At 37.0% G+C, this 19,973-nt stretch overlaps 1 protein-coding gene across 4 annotated transcripts in view; it reads right to left on the reverse strand.

Annotated features, from left to right (window-relative positions):
- SLC25A13 (solute carrier family 25 member 13) overlaps positions 1–19,973 on the reverse strand; it is a 167,134-nt gene that overhangs the window by 79,306 nt on the left and 67,855 nt on the right. For all 4 annotated transcript variants that reach the window (XM_036230375.1, XM_036230374.1, XM_036230377.1 and 1 more), the window contains one exon: positions 5,632–5,771. In XM_036230375.1, the coding sequence (XP_036086268.1) occupies positions 5,632–5,771 (140 nt within the window). The remainder of the gene's footprint in view (positions 1–5,631; positions 5,772–19,973) is intronic.

A 19,973-nucleotide genomic window follows, 5' to 3' on the forward strand; every position in this document is an offset into this window, starting at 1 on the left:
TTCAGAATTTGATGTTGTCATGGTTGAAGGTGACATTTTCTTTTGTTTGGTGGTGGTGGGGAACAATTTCTTTTTTATATACAGCCTTTTGTGTTTAAAGTTTTGCCTTACACCAGGATGCCATGAAACGCAGCAGCAAAGCATAAGTGATGGTGACTGTGAAGTTCAGACCACAGCCGACTAGGAGCAGTGACTCTTGGGGGCAACAGACCTAGAGCTCTGCTTTCTGGGGCTCAGAACTTGAAGAGCCAGAATGTCCATTTTACACAGAAAAGGCTTGGACTGATTTGTACACCATGCTGACCCATAAGCCACAATAATGGTCAATTTGCTTTAACAAAAAGAACCAAAATTGTTACCTTGCCTCATTAGCATGAATACACTTTGGTGTCCAATAGGGCTGTCATGGGGTCCAGGTGATCTGACGACAAGAGTCCTCACCAATGTGAATGGCTAATCTGGGACACCAGGCACAGCTCTGAGCTCCGTGTTCTATTCCCAGCTCTAGCTACTATGATTCACCTCCCTGGGTTTCGTCATCCTCTTCTGACAAAAGGGTGACCTGAATAAAATTACAGTGAAACACTCACACCTTTATGATTAGGGTTCTCTTCTGGGTCAGGTAACTTTATTCTTAAATACTATGTACTGAGAAGACATTATAGAGAATTTTTAGTGCCATTCCCTCCCAAGTGAGCTATCCTGTTTCTTGGCTAACTAACAGAACCCCCAGCTTCAAAATCTGCCTTCTCCACCAATTTAAAGCTGATTTACTGATGAGTTCTCTTCCTAGAGCAAGAAGAGGAAGGCCTCTGGCAACAGAAGAAATATCCTGGCTCAACACAATGGGAAACAGAACTCCTTGGAAATGCCCAAGTCACTTCAGAAAAGTGTTATAAAACACTCGAAAAATACTGCTAAAGATTCAGGAAAATTAAAATCAACTTCAGTTCTACCTGTCTCATCTTGAACAAATCCAGAAAACTTTTCCAAGCTTCTATGTGCTCATCTTTCATACAGAAACAATAGCAACTGCTTAACACCAGAGGTGGCTGGAAGCACAACTACAAGTCAAAGCACTTTCCAAGCTAGAAGATGCCCTGCAAGAGGCAGATAACGGCAATAGTTTTCTATTATCAAGTACATTGCATCTGGTAGCAACCCTAGACTCTTCTTTCCTGAGACCTAAGCTATTAGAAATTCCTATGTGTAAGTTATTTTTAAATTGTAATAATCATGTGTGAAATATGCACATGTGATTCTAAACATCATCAAAAAGTAATGGAAGTGACAGTAACATACACTCACTAAGGGCTTTTTATTACCATAGCTGGCAATTAATACCCGGGTCTGGGTCAGGACTGCTGAATATCCAGCCGCACATCCCTGCACACCCCACGCAGAAGCATTGCCCCCTCCAGAGCAGAGACTAAGCCTTCTCAGCCTTGGAACGGTGGAGCGTAGTGACAAGGGCACTGTGTTTCTGAATCCTTCACACATCTGTGATCTTATGGAAGGAGCTAAGTTCTAGAACAGCTTCTCTGTACTATTTTGGGGTACTCCTTTGGGAACCCAACAAAAGCCATGAGCATTTTCCCCACAAAATTACCTGAAAATGTAAAATTTTACCCTAGAGTCTGTTTATTCTTTTGCATATAATAGAGGATGATGATAATTACCTCTCAGGGTATTAGGGAACCTCTTATCAGAAATGAAATCTTTAAAAGCACTTTGTAAATCATAAAGATTGTTACTATCACTACGTTTTTGTTTTATTTTGTTTCATTATATTTTTTATTTTTTTATTTTTTTTTGGAGAATGACTCAGTATTGACTCTACAAAACAAATTGACAGAAAAGTTTAAGAGGCCTTTCACTCCATGCTCACAGCTGCCTACTGTGTTCGCCCAAAAAAAAAAAAATGGACAGGAGATCCAAATAGACATATCTCCAAAGAAGATACAAGAGTGGCCAATAAGCACAAGAAAGATGCCTGACAGACATCCTTAGTCATTAGGGAAATACAAATCAAAATCACAAACGAGACACTACTTAGAGCTTTTAAAGTGAAGGCCTCAGTCTCCTCATCTGTAAACTGGGGCAGTCGACTAGACAACCTCATGCTGACATCTGGCCCTTTGAGTTCGGATGGCTGCTCTAACCACACATTGAATGTTGGTTTTGGGTTTATTTACATCATCTGCCTCAAAGGTTTGTGCGACAAAAGCGTGACCTCGAAGGGTGTATGTACACGTCATACCTGTGGCGGTTGCTCCTTTTAAGCTGTCAGGTAGATAAACACAGGAACTCCTAGATTTGTACATTAAAAGTGTCTCAAAAGTTATTATCTCTGCACCTCTCAGTCCTCTGCATAAGGCCTTGTGACAAATCCTGCATCCTCAGCAAATATTTGCTGAATTGGGGGGTAATAATGACAACATAAGAAATACTTCCAAACAGTGCAGAGTTTTCTGTTAATACCATTCACGAACAGGAGGTCCAGAAAGTACCAAATAGGAAAATTTCTCCAAATTCTTTTCTAAATATGCTATTTTCAGCATGTTAAAATGCATTATTAAACTAGCTACCATAACATTAGAGCTTTGCCCTAGGAACTGAGAGCAGAGGTATCTGGAAGAGTTTATAGAATATTTTAAAATACACTTACATAGCCACGTATAAAGCTGTATTCACATTCACACATACATACCACCATTCTTGTAGTAAAGTGGAGATGATAGAACTGGGCATAAAAAAATCAGCAGCACCAAATGCAACAGTATGAAAAGTGGGGTAACAGGACTGCGGCCCCACTTCCTTCTGTAACCCTTCCCTACCAACAGGAACAAGACTCTGGAAGGAGGATCTGTGTCCCTGCTACTTGCTTTAACACCATCATTCGGCATTAAAAAGGCAAGCTTGGCTCAAAGCATAAAAAAGGCAAGCTTGGCTCAAAGAATATCAAACTGCTTAATAAATTTTATACCCAAAATACAGAAAACAACACACCAGCTGAGCCCATGACCAACACCATGTCAGCGGGAGGGCAGCTTGTCCAGACTGTACACAGACAAACACGTGAATGCACTGTCCTCACAACCACATGGTGGCTTATGACAAACTCATGCTTGCTCAGACAGCATAAAACATTTATTAAATGGAAAAAAAAAAATCCGACCTTATAGAGAATGGCATTGTCCACCAATCACAAACACGTGTACCTACATAAGCACGGGTAACACACACGAGTGTGAGGCTGTTTCCGTTGGCTGGAAGCGACCTGAACTACATTCTGGGACCGTCAGTGGGATGGAGCAGTGTTGTCCCTACAGACTGCTCAAGCTCGCTGAAACCGCGAGCGCTTCTCAACCATCCCTCTGGCTGCTCCTCTTCCTCAACGGGTAACAGGCAGCAGGACGTACAGTGGCAGTTCTCTCATGTCTCTAGCAGCCAAGTGTCTGCTTTCATGACCTTGGCACCAGGCAGGAAGCCAGTCCTTGTGTTTCTGAGCCCTGCCCTAGAAAGGTGGGTGCATGCTTGACAAAGCAGGAGCCCGAAACATAGGAGATTAAGTTCACTTGTATCTTTCAGAAGTTCCCTGTATCGAGAAAAGATTTCAGAGGAAGCAAATGAAAAATTTGAATGGCGATGGTCGAAGGGAATGACCTAATGGTAGACATCAAAACTGGCATTTCATATAAAGTCTATCATAATATATTCATTAATGCCTTTAAATCTGAGCCTGGAGTGGAACACAAAAGCAACGCCCTAAATGGGGTAATTATCCATGAAAACCATTTTAATATAATAAAAAGTACTTGCATTTTGGCTACAAAAATCAAAATCATCCTATGCAGCACATTGCGGGATGAGTCCATTTACCATTATAGAATGGAGTCAAATTCAAGTGAGTGCCCTGTACGATGAAGCTGGAATCGTAATCAGTAATTGCTGAGCCATCTATGACTCTGGTTTTTCCATATCTTGAGGAAGTCCTAGAAGTCGCTGTGAGTGGTTTACAGCTGACTCAATTCAGCATAATTGATACTTGCTTAAAGGAAAAAGCGATCAGCCTTACTACTGCTAACATTCCATTAAGACTAAAAGTTAATTAGGCTGTGTTCCATAAAGTTAATTTGAGGCATTTGTCTCAATAGCATTATTGTAATTATTCCTCATCAAAATGAATATCACCTCCTACTGCGCGCCAATGTCTTGTGTAAACAACAGCAAAAATCCAACAACTTGAATTCCAATCCCCACTTAAGTTATTTACATAGGTTTATGTTGATACAGAACTACAAACAGGGTCTCATAGACATTAACATGTTTTTAAAGAGTACTACAAAGGCAGGTTTAAGATACCTTATTTTAAGTTTTCAAAGGTTATGAAAATAAAAGCAGACTAAACGGCATGACAAATTTCATACATCGTAACAATACCAATATAAGTCAAAAAGAGAAGCACCTATTCAACCTATTACATATGCTGTGCCTAGGAAAAATGCCACAGAATGCTGGCTGGATGAGCACACAGCCGTGGACGCTATGTGCCCCGTGCACCTGCCACCTCCTCTTCACAGCTGGGTTTCCGACCACTGTTCAGAAGGCTGGCAAGGTCTCGGGCATACAAGAGAAGCAGGGGCACCGAGACACCCACTGACAACATTATTAGTGACAAAGAACAGAAGTTGGCTTCCCTGACAAAATTTTCCTCAAGACCCCGAATGCTAATTAATCCCCTTAAATAATTTTTAAAATATATTTAATAAAATACAGAATTTGTTAGAGAAATAAAACAAATGTATAAAAGTCCAAAAGAAGAATGATTTATCGTATGGCTTACATATGTAGATATTGATTTCTTTTGGCTAAATGTTAATATCATGGGTAAAACATTTTTAAAATCATGCGTAAGGGGAAAACTAAATTATAATCCTATTTTGTTACCACTCTTTTGCTGGCATCGCCAGTGATATGATCATACCGGAGGGGGAGGGGAAAAAGAAAGGCAGGAGGGCCGGAGCTGGGAACAAGAAGAAACATCGACTCCACAGTGTAATCCTGGACATGGACAGCAAGTGCCCTTTCAACAGTGGCCCTCAAACTTGGCTGCACACGAGAAGCGCCTGAGAAGCTTTACACATCCCGGTGTCCAGGCTGTCCACCCCACCCCTCCCCCAAATCAAACCAAATCTAATCCCCAGAGGTGGGACCTAAACAACAGTTTTTAAAGCTCACCAGGTAATTCTAATATGCAGCCAAGTTCCAGACTCGGTGCCTTGTCTATGAAAGGCCTCAGAGGAAATGATTCTACTATCAGATGCTGATGGTGACATCTCTCCAATTCTCAGAGGAAAACAAAATCTTAGTAAATAGTAGTGGGTCCAGTCATAAGCCAGGAGTTCAAGTTTCAGTTTTGTCCCTCCTGACTTAGATGTCTTTTGAGCAAATAACTTGATTTCCTGGGACATAAAGGGGTTCGACACAATCTATAAGAGCCAACTTAATCTTATGGTTTCTACATACTAATAGAGAAATACTTCCAAACGGGATGATTTGGACAGGATGAGAAAGTCTGAAGTAAATCAATTATTTACTCTTTTTTAAGTTTTTAAGAGCTAGACCCACCAGCAAAAACTGAGTGAATTCTGCATATGTCAGGTGTCTCTTTCTTTCTTTTCCAAAATGTAGCTGCACAAATTCTGAATCCCAGTTAAATGGAATATGCTGATGAATTGTGGTCTGTTCAAAAACTTGCTTAACATCCTCTGAAAAGAGAAAAGAAAGGCTAATTAAAACAAAGCGAATCAGGTTCATCCTTATAAAAAGTTAATAAATGGGTATCTCTATTTTCTTCTTATAAATAGTAACTCAACTTTTAAAATACACACAGATTATAAAACCATGGCAGAAATGAAAATCGGAATTCTCATGGAATCAGTGAAGAAATCAAAGTTAATAATCCCATCAAATAAAATAAAGGAGACACGGAGACACACACACACACACACACACACACACACACACACACTCACCCAAAAGGCAGTAGAAAACCAAACCATCATAATAAGCTATATCTAATAGCATCATCTCATATGCTTTGTTTTAACAAATATTATTTTCTATGTTAAAGGATATAATTCAATCTTTAGTGGCAGGAAACACATATAAATACAGAAACACGTAAAACACTATACAAACCTTAAATATAGTCCTTTATCAAATTGTTAAAAAGTTTTTACAGATTTAGAAATCAGTTAGATAAATCTTGAAGCACATATTCAAATGACTCTATTTGAGCTTTAGAAAGTTCCACTATTTATCAAGCCACACACCTGAAGACAAAGGTGATGGGAAGTAAAGCCAGGAGCCTGATTCTTTAACTGCACACTGCACATTTTTAGCTTGTTGTTCTCATATGGTCTAAATATCCCATTTTAAGATGGGCTACCACATGGGCTAATACTCATTCTTCACCTCTTTCTAGCCTTAACTATGAAACTGTCAAAGGACTGACAGAGAAAAGAAAACAATATGAAAAACCTTACTTTTCTAAAGCTCCATGTTTTTATTTACTGGTCTCCTCCGCTCAAGAGAAGTGTGTGCTTGGAGGGTAGAAGGAATACAGATAATTATCATATTAATGAGTTTTGTCCTAGCTTTCACATCGTTAAATATAGCTACTAAGCCTGCTTATTTTTATGAGCAAACTGTGCTTGATACCTTGTTTTTTTCCCCTCCTCGTTTGCCTCTATTTAAAAAAAGGAAAAAAAAGTTATTTAATCCTAAAGGGTGCCAAAAACTTTGGCACATGTTTCTACTTTTCCCCCCAAATTTCCCACTTCCACCCTCATTCCACCCACAAGTTTTCATTCCATGCTTTTAAAGTTTCCAGAAATTTTTAGTTTTGCCATGAAGAAACAGTAGTGCCACCATCAGCATAAGGTTGGGTGTGTATTTGTACAGAGAAGGCAGTAAAAATCAGAATTATGCCAGCCATAAATTTTATAAAAGGTGGCAGAAAACCTCAGGCTGGCCCTGATGAGGACAATAAAATAAAACATTTTAAAGCACAACCCTCAATTTCTTTGAATTCATTCTCTCTTCCCTACTTTTAGGGAAAAAGAGACAGGACATAAAAAAAAAAATGAAGTGAATCAAGAATCGAGAATTGAAAGGAAAAAAAAGAGCAAGACTCGCAGAGGATCTAGGGAGGGTGGGGAGTGATCCTCAATGAAATGAATTAAGTAGAAGGAGACTGCAAGTTTCCCTTGGCTCTAAAATACCTGGGCGCACTTAGCATGAGCCAGGTATCGCTCTCAGGGCCACTATACGTATAAGTCTTCAGTGGTAAAAATAGATACCAACCTAGATAGTACGTAGCTTCTTTCCAGCTCGCAGTTTTTATTGCTCTCTATAAAGGAGACCCAACAGAGGTTCAAGGAAGGCTCCTCCAATCTTTTTTTCTAATGGATTGGTTTCAGGTATATGGTACATTTATATAATTTATGAAGTGATCCCCCTGATCGGCACCCATGTGGCACTACACACAGCCCTTGCAGTAATATTGGCTATGTCTGTACTCTACATCCCCGTGACCATTCTGTAACTACCAATTTGTGCTTCTTCATCCCTTCACTTTTTTTCACCCTCCCACTATCTTCTAATCTAGACCAATAAATTACCTGATGAGAAATAATGTTCAAATGACAAAGACGGGACCAAAAGGAAAAACACAATTTTTTTACACTATAAATAACATTTTACACTATAACAAAATTTCAGAGAAATAATAAACAAATAAAAATGGTGGCTTTCTGGCTATTTTTGTGTCAAACATTCTGGTGAAATAAAGATTTCTTTTTTGTCAAGTATTCTGATGAAACAAAGTTTTACTGTAATAATCATAGGATAGCTGTCAAAAATGAAGTCTTTCTTTTTCTTGACCTCTCCTTCAATGTCTCACAGAAAATAACAGAGGCTATTAACTAAACATTGGCATATAAAGCCAAGGCACTCATACGTTTTAATATTTATATTGTCTATACTATAAATATATGTACATAAATTTAAGTTTCTCAGAAATCAGTGAATGAATTAAAAATGCGCCTCACTCTAACCAACAATCTTATTTTTCCTATAATGTAACTAACATTTACTGCTTGCTAGGGATCTGACTTGAATTTATCAGTGTGACTTTTGAAAAGTTTAAAGGCTTTTCTACTATTCAATTGAGCTTGTCTCTCTTAAACAACTGCCTGCCTAAAATATTGAAATCCAGTTACACTAAAGTAGAGCTATATGTAATCCCTAAGACATATCTCAACTCTACAAATTGTCACTCTTATAGATCTGTACTATTTATAATAAAGTTTTTAAAAAACACATCTCTCTATAGTATGTGTATGTATGCAGACATGTGCAAGAGTACACATATTTATTATACATCTTTTCTTTCCACACAGATTATTAGCACCTTGGGAGCAAAGGCCATATTTTTCACATCTGATTCTCCCACTGGCCGCACAGTGGAGGGCGTAGAGCAACTACTCACTAAGTAGTGGTCAAATTTAAACGAGTCAGAAAAGGTTTACCATTGTGCAACAGGTTAAGGACGGTGGTACTAACCCTCTGAGGTATTATAGTTTCCCCCTTACTGAGAAGCTATTTCGATAGTTATTTTCTAAGAAATTAGTGTAGAACATAAGAATTATCGGTCTCGCTAATGACAGTCTCCAGTTCCACTCCTAGGCTCATTCCAGTCTGCTGGGGGGCTGAGGAATCTGTATTTTAACCAGTGTCCTGGGCTTTTCTGACACATGGGTCCAGGATCTCATTTTGAACAACATTGTCCTGAAACATAATTGAAGGGTTAGACTCACTCCTCACTAAGTTTTAACTTCGCAGTGAAACAGACAAAAATATTAAAGGAAGGAGGTAGGAAAGACTCCTCAGATCAGCCAATGCAGTGAAGTAATGTGTAAACACAGGCCACCTGTAGAGGCAAGAGGACACGCAGGGCTGCCATGCTGTACAGTCCAGTGGATGACATTCACTTCACAGCCTATGTGACTGGCACTCCCTGGAGCTGGACAGCTCACAAACTACATGACCCTGAGAATGTGGCCCACTAGCAGTTGTCAGCTGTTCTAACACACGGGCGATTGTAAGGATGCCAGTCCTTAGCTAGCTATCATTCTAAGCAGCACAATTTATGAGCAGTGTACTTTGTGCTTGGCCCTGTGGGAAGTGGAAGCCAGGTGGAAGGCATGGTACTGTATCCAAGTCTAATTCACAAGAAGGAGCCGAACCACAGATCCAAGCAGAATACTGTTTTAGGTGCTAAAGAGGAAGGCACTTGCAGAAGTGGGAGAAAACAGCTTCCTGAAGAAGGTAAAACTTGACCTGGGTCCTGCAGGCTGTCAAGGATTCATTCAGATGGATGAATGAGGGAGTTGTTCGGTGGAGAACAACAGCATGAGGAAGAGTTCACTTCTTCTGAAGTGAATTGAGGGTCCTGAGGTCACTAAGACATTGACAGACCCTGCTCCACGCAGTTACAGATGTGTTAAAATCACTTGCCAGCAGCAAATATCATTTTTTTTTAAACCCCAAGAACTCGATGCTACATTTATGATGAAGAAAATGTTACTATGGGAAGAACAGTTAGTCACAGGACTCTGCAGAAAAAAAGGCCTGGAGTTTTTTTACACTTGATATAATATCTACAAAATGTATTTTTCACTCTTCTAACTTACCTAATAGAGGTTTATGTACTCAAATACCCTAAGATTGTCAAGCCGTTCTATTTGGACAAACTAAATGATATGAGCAACAGGAAATGGGTATTATTGGTAAAGAGGAAGACTACCAATATTTCTACTAATTTTCATGGCTAATCAGTTCTTTTAAAATATTAAAATAGTAAATTTTGTCACTCTAGAAAAGATACATTTTCTCCAAAAATATTTTCTAGGTTCATAAATCATTTTGGGGCATTCATTATCTGAAGTACTTGGTTTCTACATTTTCCTGTAGGTTCATGAGTAGGAACAACATCTATAAGTCTGAGATTCACATTGGTTCTGGGAATTTCACTCCTCATTATGGAAGACACTGTAGTATCACTTCAGGTTAATACTCTTTTGTCCTTCTAAAAGACATGAATAGTTTTCTCACTTAACATTTGTTTAAAACTTCACCATGCCTTGTGAGGCAATGAAAATCAGAAATGAAAAACCAAAGTGATTTTCAAATTCTGCTCTGTACTCTGGCTCCCATGTAAAATTCCATGAGCTTTACCATGAAAGACTCCAGCATCAACCTTGGGGCTCATGCTAGACTTTTACCATTCCCTGACTTTTCCAAATCAAACTTGCAGTCCTGGAGAGGAGAGAGGAAATTAAAATGTTCTGGGCTTTTTGGTTACTTACTTGGTTCAGTGAACTATACATATATACACCACTCACAACGCACAGCTGACGGCTTTCAAATAAGCATGCTTGGCAGATGTATCACTAGCTTAAAAATAATTAGAGGAAGGTCTCTCCTAGCCTAAAATACAAGGTCTTAAAATCTTACCCCCAGGTTGAGGTCCTATAGACAAAGAAACAAAACTAAATTAGCACTGGAATATGAGTGAAGCACTAGATATATATTTTGGATATTTAAAGTCGTATTTTTCATAGCTTACCCACTCTTCTTGAAGTAAAAACAAATGAGAATGCTTATCTCTTAAAGTATAATCATTGTTATTTCAGTCTGCGCCAAATAAAGTATGTTTGGAAGGCCTATAGTTCCCATAATAGCACAAATAATGGTGATATTATTTAAAACAAGACTTCACCAAATAAGCTCAAGGATCCTTTGAGTTTATTTGTGGGACTCTGCTTTCTCCACAAATATCTCCAGCCTAAAAGTCTGCTGTATTTTTCTTTTTAGATTACAAAAAGACCATTACAAAGTGGCAATTGTTTCTTTTCTAAATATAACCTTGAAGTCAACTAATTTCTCCTAAGTTAATTAAGTTAATAAATTTCCCAGGCTACAGAGTATGGTTGTAGTGGAAAGAGTTGTGATTTTTAAAAGCTGGACTGTAGATGACCTGATCTTGTGTATAGAAAGTACTAAGAAATCTGCTAAAAAAAAAAAAAAATTAGAACTAATAAGTCCAGCAAGGTTGAAGGATACAAGATCAGTATAAAAAATCAATTGTATTTCCATACACTGAAAATAAGCAATCCAAAACAATGAAATTAAGAAACAAATCCATTTATATAGCCTCACAAAGAATAAAATACTTAGGGATAAATTTAGCAAAAGACATGCTAAATCTTTAGTCTGAAAACCTTTACTCTGAAAATATGTTAATAAAGACCTAAATAGAAAGACTTTGCATGTTCTTAGATTGGAAGACTTAATTTCATTAAGATGGCAATACTCTCCAAAGTGATCTACAATTTCAGTGTAACCCTTATCAAAATTCCCGCTGGCTTCTTTGCAAAAACTGACAAGTTGATCCTAAAATTCATATGAAAATTCAAGAGACCCAGAATAGCCAAAACAATCTAAAAAAGAACAAAGTTGTATTTCAAATTTACTACAAAGTTACAATATAATCAGGACTGTGTGGTACTAGTATAAAGACAGACATATAGACAAATGGAATAGAACTAAGACTTAAGAAATAAACCCTTACATTTGTGGGCAATTGTTTTTCAACAGGGTGACAAGAGAATTCACTAGAACAAATGGTGCTTGGACAATCAGATATCCACATATAAAAAAAAAATGTTAGAACCTGACCTCACACCACATATAAGAACTAACTCAAAATGGAGCAAAGACCTAAATACAAGAGCTAAAACTGTGAGATCTTAACAGTAAAAGTCTTTGTGACTCTTGATTAGAATTTTTTTTTAAGATTTAACACCAAAAACACAAGCCGCAGAAGAAAATAATAGGCAAATTGGACTTTATCAAAATTTTTAACTTTTGTACTCCAAAAGATATTATCAACAAAATGAAAAAATAAAACAGACTACAGAATGGGAAAAAATTTGAAAGTCATATTATCTGACAGAGAACTTTAGAATATACAAAGAACTCTCACAACTCAATAAAAAAAAAAAGAGAGAGACAAATCATCCGATTTTAAAAATGGGCATAGTATTTGACATTTCTCCCAAAAAGACATACAAGTGGCCAATAACACATGACAAGATGCTCGATATCAAAAGCCATTACGGAAATGTAAATCAAAACCACAATGAAGTACTTCTTCACTCCAACTAGTAACAATTATTGGTGAGGATGTCAAATATTGAAACCCTCATATTCGGCTGATGACAATATAAAATGGTTGCTTTGGAACAGTTACTTTTGGCAGTTCTTCAAAAAGTTAAACAGAGTTACTAATGGCTCAGCAATTCCACTCCTAGGTATATATCTAAGAAAAATGAAAACATATATCCATGTAAAAGCTTGTACACAAATGTTCATAGCAGCATTATGATATGCAGCATCATAATGCCAAAAAGTGGAAACAAACCAAATGTCCATTAGCCAAAAGATGGATAAACAAAATGTGGTATATCCATAACAATGTGATATTATTCATCAATAAAGATGTAGTACTGGTATATGCTACAATGTGGATAAACCTTGAAAACATTATATTAAGAAGCCAGTCACAAAAGACTATATATTGTATGATTCCATTTACATGAAATGTCCAGAACAGGTAAGGTCATTGAGACAGAAAGATTCGTGGTGGCTTAGGTCTGGATCAAATGGGGATAAAGGGGAATGGAGAGTGAGAATTGCTGAAGTATGCAGCTTCTTGCTAGGGTGATGAAAATGTTCTAAAACTGATTATGGTGATGGTCGCACAAATCTGTGAATATACGAAAAACCACTGAATTATACTTTAAATAGATCCACTACAGCTATTTAAAAAAAAAACCTGGGACTGTCATCTCTGGCTCTAATGCGTGACAGACAAATTACTTTGACTCGATTCTCTCTTTCTGTAAAATGGGAATAATATATCTATCTTAGAGGGTTGTTCCAGAGCTAAGCATGCCTAGTACAATACTCTAAACATATAGGTGACCATGAAAATGGTAAAATTCAAAAATCTGAAGTCTTAATTATGATGAAAATTGTTATCAGGGCACCAAATATTTACAAATGATACAAAGAAAAATCAGGCACAGTGTGATTTGGAAATATCACAGTTTATACATTTCTCAAAAAGCAATAATTTTCCTCAAATATTTAAACTCCATCCTTCTCTTAGCTCATACATTAAAATTTTGAATGAAAAGTGATCAAAAACTAAGCATTTTCTATTATGTTTCTGAAAGTATGAAATTAAGAAAGATTAAGAACCTCCACTCTTTACTTTAAAGATCTTTCAGCTAACTAGAAATATTTAATTGGCAAATTACTTGCACATGCCATTAAGTGGTTAGGCTGAATTTGTTTTTACAAATTCTATGGGCTCTTATTCCTTAACCTCCACCACACTATAATCTGAAATCATCAAGGTCTTCACTTATGCAAATTTTAACTTTCCACGTTTTTGTTCCCATACAGAATAACCAAATTAATGCACTTTAATTTCCAAAAGATTCACTTTTTGAAGCTGCAAATCAAGGAAAACGAGTTTCCCATTAAAATAAAAAAAAGGTTCATCAAGCTACATTATTTCAAATGCTGAACCATAATACTATCTCTCTCATGGATCCTAAAACTTTCATTAATACAATAAACACAAAAAGGATGTTTCTGTTAAACCTGAGCGCAACCCTTCTCGGAGGCAAAGGGAGAGTGGCAAACAGCCGCGCTTGATCTGTGAACAGCTTCACTGGGGTGCTTTTCTGACATGTGCTAACTCCTCACAGAGAGTTGCGGTTTCGCTCTAAGGGCAGTAATATTCCACCCTGCTGATACGGTTAATAACAGCTTATGTGGCCATGGTCTTTTAAGCAGGGAGCAAAAGACAAATTGTTGCATTCGTAAGTTAAATAACATAATGGAGTAAGTGGATGCAGACCTATCTCTACTGCTACATGCTCCAATATCAAGGTTGCCATTTCAGACTCTTTTGACAAGTGCCTTTTTATATTAATCACGGTTAAGGGTCTGAAGAGGAAAGAAGTATTCTGGCTACAATTCAGGCTCGCTTAAGGAAGTTCTCGGGGGGAAATGGGTGCCATTAAAACAGAGTAAGTACAGAATGAGTACGTCACACATGCGGCCCTTCTTATTAAAATGGAGTTCGCTATAAGCCCGTGTAAACTTTTTATTATTACTATTCTGAACATGTAGAAACAGTGGTGATAAGTATCTTTTGAAAAATAAGCACGCACAGACACACCACACACAGAGACAAGGCGAGCTGAATATTATACTGAAGTCGCGTATGGCATGTAAAAAAATTAGGGCTAATGTAAAACTCTTCCAGTTCTGTACTTAGTGAGGGATGGCACTACTCTGAGATGGGGTCATGTGGCGCCCTAGAAAAGAACAGTCCTTCCCATAGGGCCAGAAGACAAAGTTGTGGTTCCCACGAAACCAGTCACCTTCCCCTCTCTGGGCCCATTTCTGCATCCTTGGAAGAAAGCCACAAACTACACCAACCATTGTTTGACTGCAGTGTGAACCACGTTCCCTTGGAGACCTTGTTCAAAGCACATTCCCAAGCCCCACGCCCACCAAAGATTTTGATTCAGCAGATTCCAGATGGAGCCAGTGAGTCCACAGTCGAAATGAACACTCCCACGCTACCACGAGGACCCGTGGTCTGCCTTCCCGCTAAGAATCCTTCCTATTCTAAAATCTGACTGATCTATAAGTCCTCAAGATTAATACATAATTTAAGTCATTGAGGTGAATGTTGGTTAAAAACAACAACAAAAAAGTTAAAGGGTGGCAGATATTTAGCATCTGATATTAATCTTTGCGTATTATCTAAATCAACAGCAGGAGAGGCTGACTGACAAGTTTTCCATCTGTCTTCTAGAAAGTTATTTCAGTTGGATAGAGTAAATCATCAGCAGTCTTTCATAATATCGAAAGTCAGTCAGTTAAAATGATGTTTGGAGGTATATAGCAGACTGTGGTCACTACAGATGTGTAAGCTTGCTTTAATCATTTTTTGTGTTAATTACTGTTAACTTTCCTCACCACTAGAGAACACAACCAAAAGAAAAGAACTCCAACTCTTTGAAATTTTTAAAGCATTACAAAGAATCCTAATTCATTCTCTAAATGCAAGTATAATATCTATATTGTTTTAAAAACCAATTTCCTAAGCTAGTTTCCTTAGACAGATGTTATCAAAAATAATTTTCTTGCAAAAGCATTAACATACATTTAACCCTACGTAAATTCTTTCAAGAGCATATGTACTACAAATGTACACCCACAGTGATCCCATATTAGTATAAAACTGTTTTATTTCAATTAAAATGTCTAACTATCCACCCCAACATATACCTAAACTATAATTTTCTCTGAGAACTTCCAGTATGTTCTTGATTTTGTTTCCTTTATCGACCTATCAGAGCAAAAACTGCCTTGCAACTGTTGGGAAGAAATCAGTCATTAGCAGCAAGATTACAGCAAATTTTCCAATTTAGAAAAACGGTATTTTTATCTCTCTCACACTGAAAGAATAATGGTATAATTTTACTATTTTTAAGCGAGCAGTACAGTTTAAAATAGTCAAATTTTCCCAGGGCTCCAAGTTTTAGGAGTTGCTGTTAGCTTTCTGCTCTCCACACCTTCTTCCCTATTCACAAGTTCTCTTCTCCCCTCACCCTACACACACTTACACACACACACACACACACACACACACACACAACAGGGGCAGAAGCCCCCAATTTGGCCTCTCCACACAGATAGTCTTCTAAAAAAAGGTTAACCTTCAAGCGGTAGTTAACTAAGGAGTGGCTTCACATGGTTACTGTGATTTACTCTCCAAGTGACATTCTTCCACCTTCTCAACAGGCCCCCTCCTTCCGCCCCCATTTTTAAAATGGAGTGATGAAGTAGCAAAAAGTACAATATTTTAGCCATTTGAAGCATGGACAATTCTCAAATTATACCACCTACTGGAAGTGCTCTCTGATACTACTATCTTTCAAAATTGAAGCCATTATGGTCAATCGTGCAAATCCGTATTTAGCTTTTCGTAAACAGTGGATTTTTGACCCAACAAACTTGAACAGCTTCTAAACCCTCTCTGGGATCTCAGGCAAGACACTCAGTTCCAAGGCATGCCACACTCTTACCAAAGTGAAGGTTATTCACTTTCAAAACTCATACTGTTCTCATTCAGTATTTTTATCCTCTGTTGGAATGTGAGTAAGAAAATACACTCAGGTCCTAAAAAAATATAAAATAATATTAAAATCTATTATAGTGCAATAAGTTTCTTTCGCCAATATAACAAATTATTTTTGTGAAACACCAAAATCAGAATCCATATTTAACAAAAAAAAAAACTTTCCCTAAATAATGCCCCGCTTGACTCTTAACCATATCCCCCTTCAGTTATCTTTTTGAATTATTTCATTTTCCAAGAGTCTTTACAAAGATAATAAATGACTCTTTCCAGTGAGCTTAAAAAAATTATGGCTAAAGCTTTTTGTCCTCTTCCAGTCCAATACTTACATTCCTCTAGTTATTTTATTTATTATTAACTTTAGGTACTTCAAACTTCTCATTCCATACTTTTAACTGTCATTATTTTTGTCACTTGAATCAAAATGACTGAAGTGGATTATTTCCACATATTTCCTCATGTCATCTAGCCTGTCCATTTTCCCAAAGCATACCACCTTCATTTTCAACATAACGGATGTTTCCAGGCAAAATCTAACTGTGAACCCAGAAAAGGCCCCTCTGAATACCAATATATATGTCATAGAATTAACTTGAGAAGAACATTAGAAGTCATCTCATTAGTTCTGCAAATTTCGTTTAGGTCTCACACACAAAAGAAAGGTTCTGTTCAAATGAGTTGGGCAAAGTTAAATAGATTTTGTGTGTGTGTGTGGGACTTCTCAGAGTCTTAATAAACTAAAACTTTTAGGCTTTATGATTGTCTAATAGGAGAATCCTTTTTCATACAATGCCTGACATAAACAAGAATCACCACTTTCAAGTACCCAAACTTATAATATCATTCAACAATGGTCCCTGGTCCAATAACAGAGCAAGATCAGACTAATTTCTTTTGGATTCCAGGACAACTGTAAGCTGAAGCAGCAAACCAGCTGAAATCTCCCAATGTGCAGGGGCAGACTACTTTACAAATGAAGTTTTTATCAGCGATGCTGGGAAAGTCTTAAATGAGATACATATCCACTTATTCAACTGTCCCTCTATAAACAGCAGTTCTTATTTTTCAGTGGGTCACTGACCCCTTCAAGCTTTGCTAAAAGCAACTGCTCATTTAAACAAAATATTACTAACAACTGCGGCCATTCATGGACTGCCCTGACACTCAACCAAATCCCAGAGCTGAGAACCCATCTTCAAAGTTCAATTAAAAACTGCATCCCCAGATGGCACTCATGCTTCTACTCATGAGTATGTAAATTACCTAGAATACATCGAACTTCTATAGCTGTCAAGGCTCTGATTTAAAAGTTGTCATTTATAATCTGGCAAAATAATCTTGTTGTTAGCTTCAAAAAAAAAAAAAGAAAGAATTTCAGTAGTAAAGTTCAGAGCTCTTTTTCACTCACTTTAGAAACTCAAAATTCTATATCTCGAACAGACTAACAACCCATTATTAGTATGCGGTACAGTGGAATATTCCTAAAAGCATGAATAAATTATGTCCACTCTGTAGAGTGTAGGACATTCTCCTACGCTATCATGAAAAGCCCCAAACCTGTGTTGTGCAATGTGGTAGTCAATACCAACCTGTGGGGCTAATTGGGCACTGGAAATGTGACTAGTTTTAACTGAGATGTATTATAGCATAAAATAGACTGTAGATTTTTGAAGATTTGGTATAAATAATTAATGTTAAATATCTTAATCATCTTTATATTAATTCCATGTTGAAATGATACTATTTTAAATATACATGGTCACATAAAAACATTAATTTCATCTTTTTTTTAAAATTTTTTTTTTTAGTGTGATTACTAGAAAATTTTCAATTACATACATGACTTAAATTTGTGACTCACATTATACTTCTATAGGGCAGCACTGGTCCCACTGTGATTAAGAGTTCTACTATACCTAGAATGTTTATTCCTCCTCCTCTTACAAAAACTACACTCTCCTCATGATGATGATGATGACGACGATGAAGATGATGATGACGACAACGATGAGGAAGATGATTACACCTTCGGTTTTACCAAGTACTATCAAATATATGACCTCGTTTGGTTCTCTTGATCTTCTACGTTCGTTAGTACCTCTCTCCATGTCAACTCACACATCACCAACTAGGATCCCTGCATTTTTGTAACGTTTTGGTTGGGGAAAATGTATTTTGCAGAACTGAATTGAAACAGAACAAAATATCAGGACACTAGTAGATAAAGCCTTCGAAGACATTTGGATTTCTAAAGTTAGTGTTCAGTGTTCGTTTCCCCCCAAAGAAACGGCTTTTGATTAATGTATCGTGATGGATAGCCCACAGAAGCAAGGTCCTTAAATAAAATGTATATTGTAAATGAAAATTAGAAGAAAAAAAAAAGAAAAGGAGAAACAGAAACATTAGGAAATAAATAATAAATACTTATCTTCTTTCTGCTCAAAGCAGAAAGTGCTATACTTTCAAGAACATTGTAACAGCTAAAGGAGTTTATCATTAGAATACTGCTTACCCAAAGGAGTAAAAACGAAAATGAAAACAACAGTTCAATGATTTTAAATTTTTACTTTTTCTCAACCACTGTCGGTTCTCTGGAGAAACAGAAATTTGTAAAAATTCCTTTGTTCTTCTTTGTATCAAATGATAGGTGAGAAAATTCCAGAGTCCTAATCACCAAAGAGTAGTGTTGAGATATTTTCAAAAATGAGTATTAATAAGCTTAGTCAGTATTGGTATGTCATTTTTCTCCTGGGAGTGTTCAAACACTTCATTATTAGAGACCATTTCATTCCAATAGTTATTTAAATTCTATGATCTGAGCCAGTGGAAGCATCAATTGGCACATGCAGTTTGGAAAACCTTTAGGCACTAATCACATACCCAACAGTTAACACCCACAGACCCATTACCAGGTGCATGAACACAATCAAATAATACACCGAAATCAAATGAATCAACTGCTGCTACACATGACAGTGATGATCCTCACAACACAAACATAACATGTATGAAAGAAGCCAGATATAAAAGAATACATACTGTATGGTTCTATTTAAATAAAGCCCCCAAAGAGGAGAAGTTAATGTTCTGGAGGTGGTAACTGGGAGGGGGGACTTAAGGGACATTGAAAATGTATTATTTCTTCACTTAGGCAGTGGGTACATGAATGTGTTCATTTTGTGACAACTGAACTATATGCTTATGATTCGTGCACTTTTCTGTAGGCCTATTACATTTCAATAAAAAATATTTATTCAAAAAAATAATAAAAATAAAATAAAAACTGCATCCCCATACAGACCACCACAATCATACATAGATAATGAAATTAGGTGCTTATGTTTATATACTAAGAATAACTTTAAAATTACAGTAAAATATTTCATGAAATTTTATTCACTGTAATGAAAAAGAGAAGTCAAGGAAGAGAAATGGCATTATGCAACAAAAATTTTAAATTTCAACCTAAAGAAGTGCTGTGATCTAGAACATACTATGAATTTTCAGGGGATCTGATTGTGACTTTCACTGGACAAAAGTAACATTCAGGTCCTCCACTACTATTGAGCTAGGTTATTACTATCATCCACTGCAGATGTAACAACCGAAGAAA

This window comes from Rousettus aegyptiacus, unplaced genomic scaffold, assembly GCF_014176215.1.
Source record: "Rousettus aegyptiacus isolate mRouAeg1 unplaced genomic scaffold, mRouAeg1.p scaffold_m13_p_13, whole genome shotgun sequence".
NCBI lineage: Eukaryota > Metazoa > Chordata > Mammalia > Chiroptera > Pteropodidae > Rousettus > Rousettus aegyptiacus.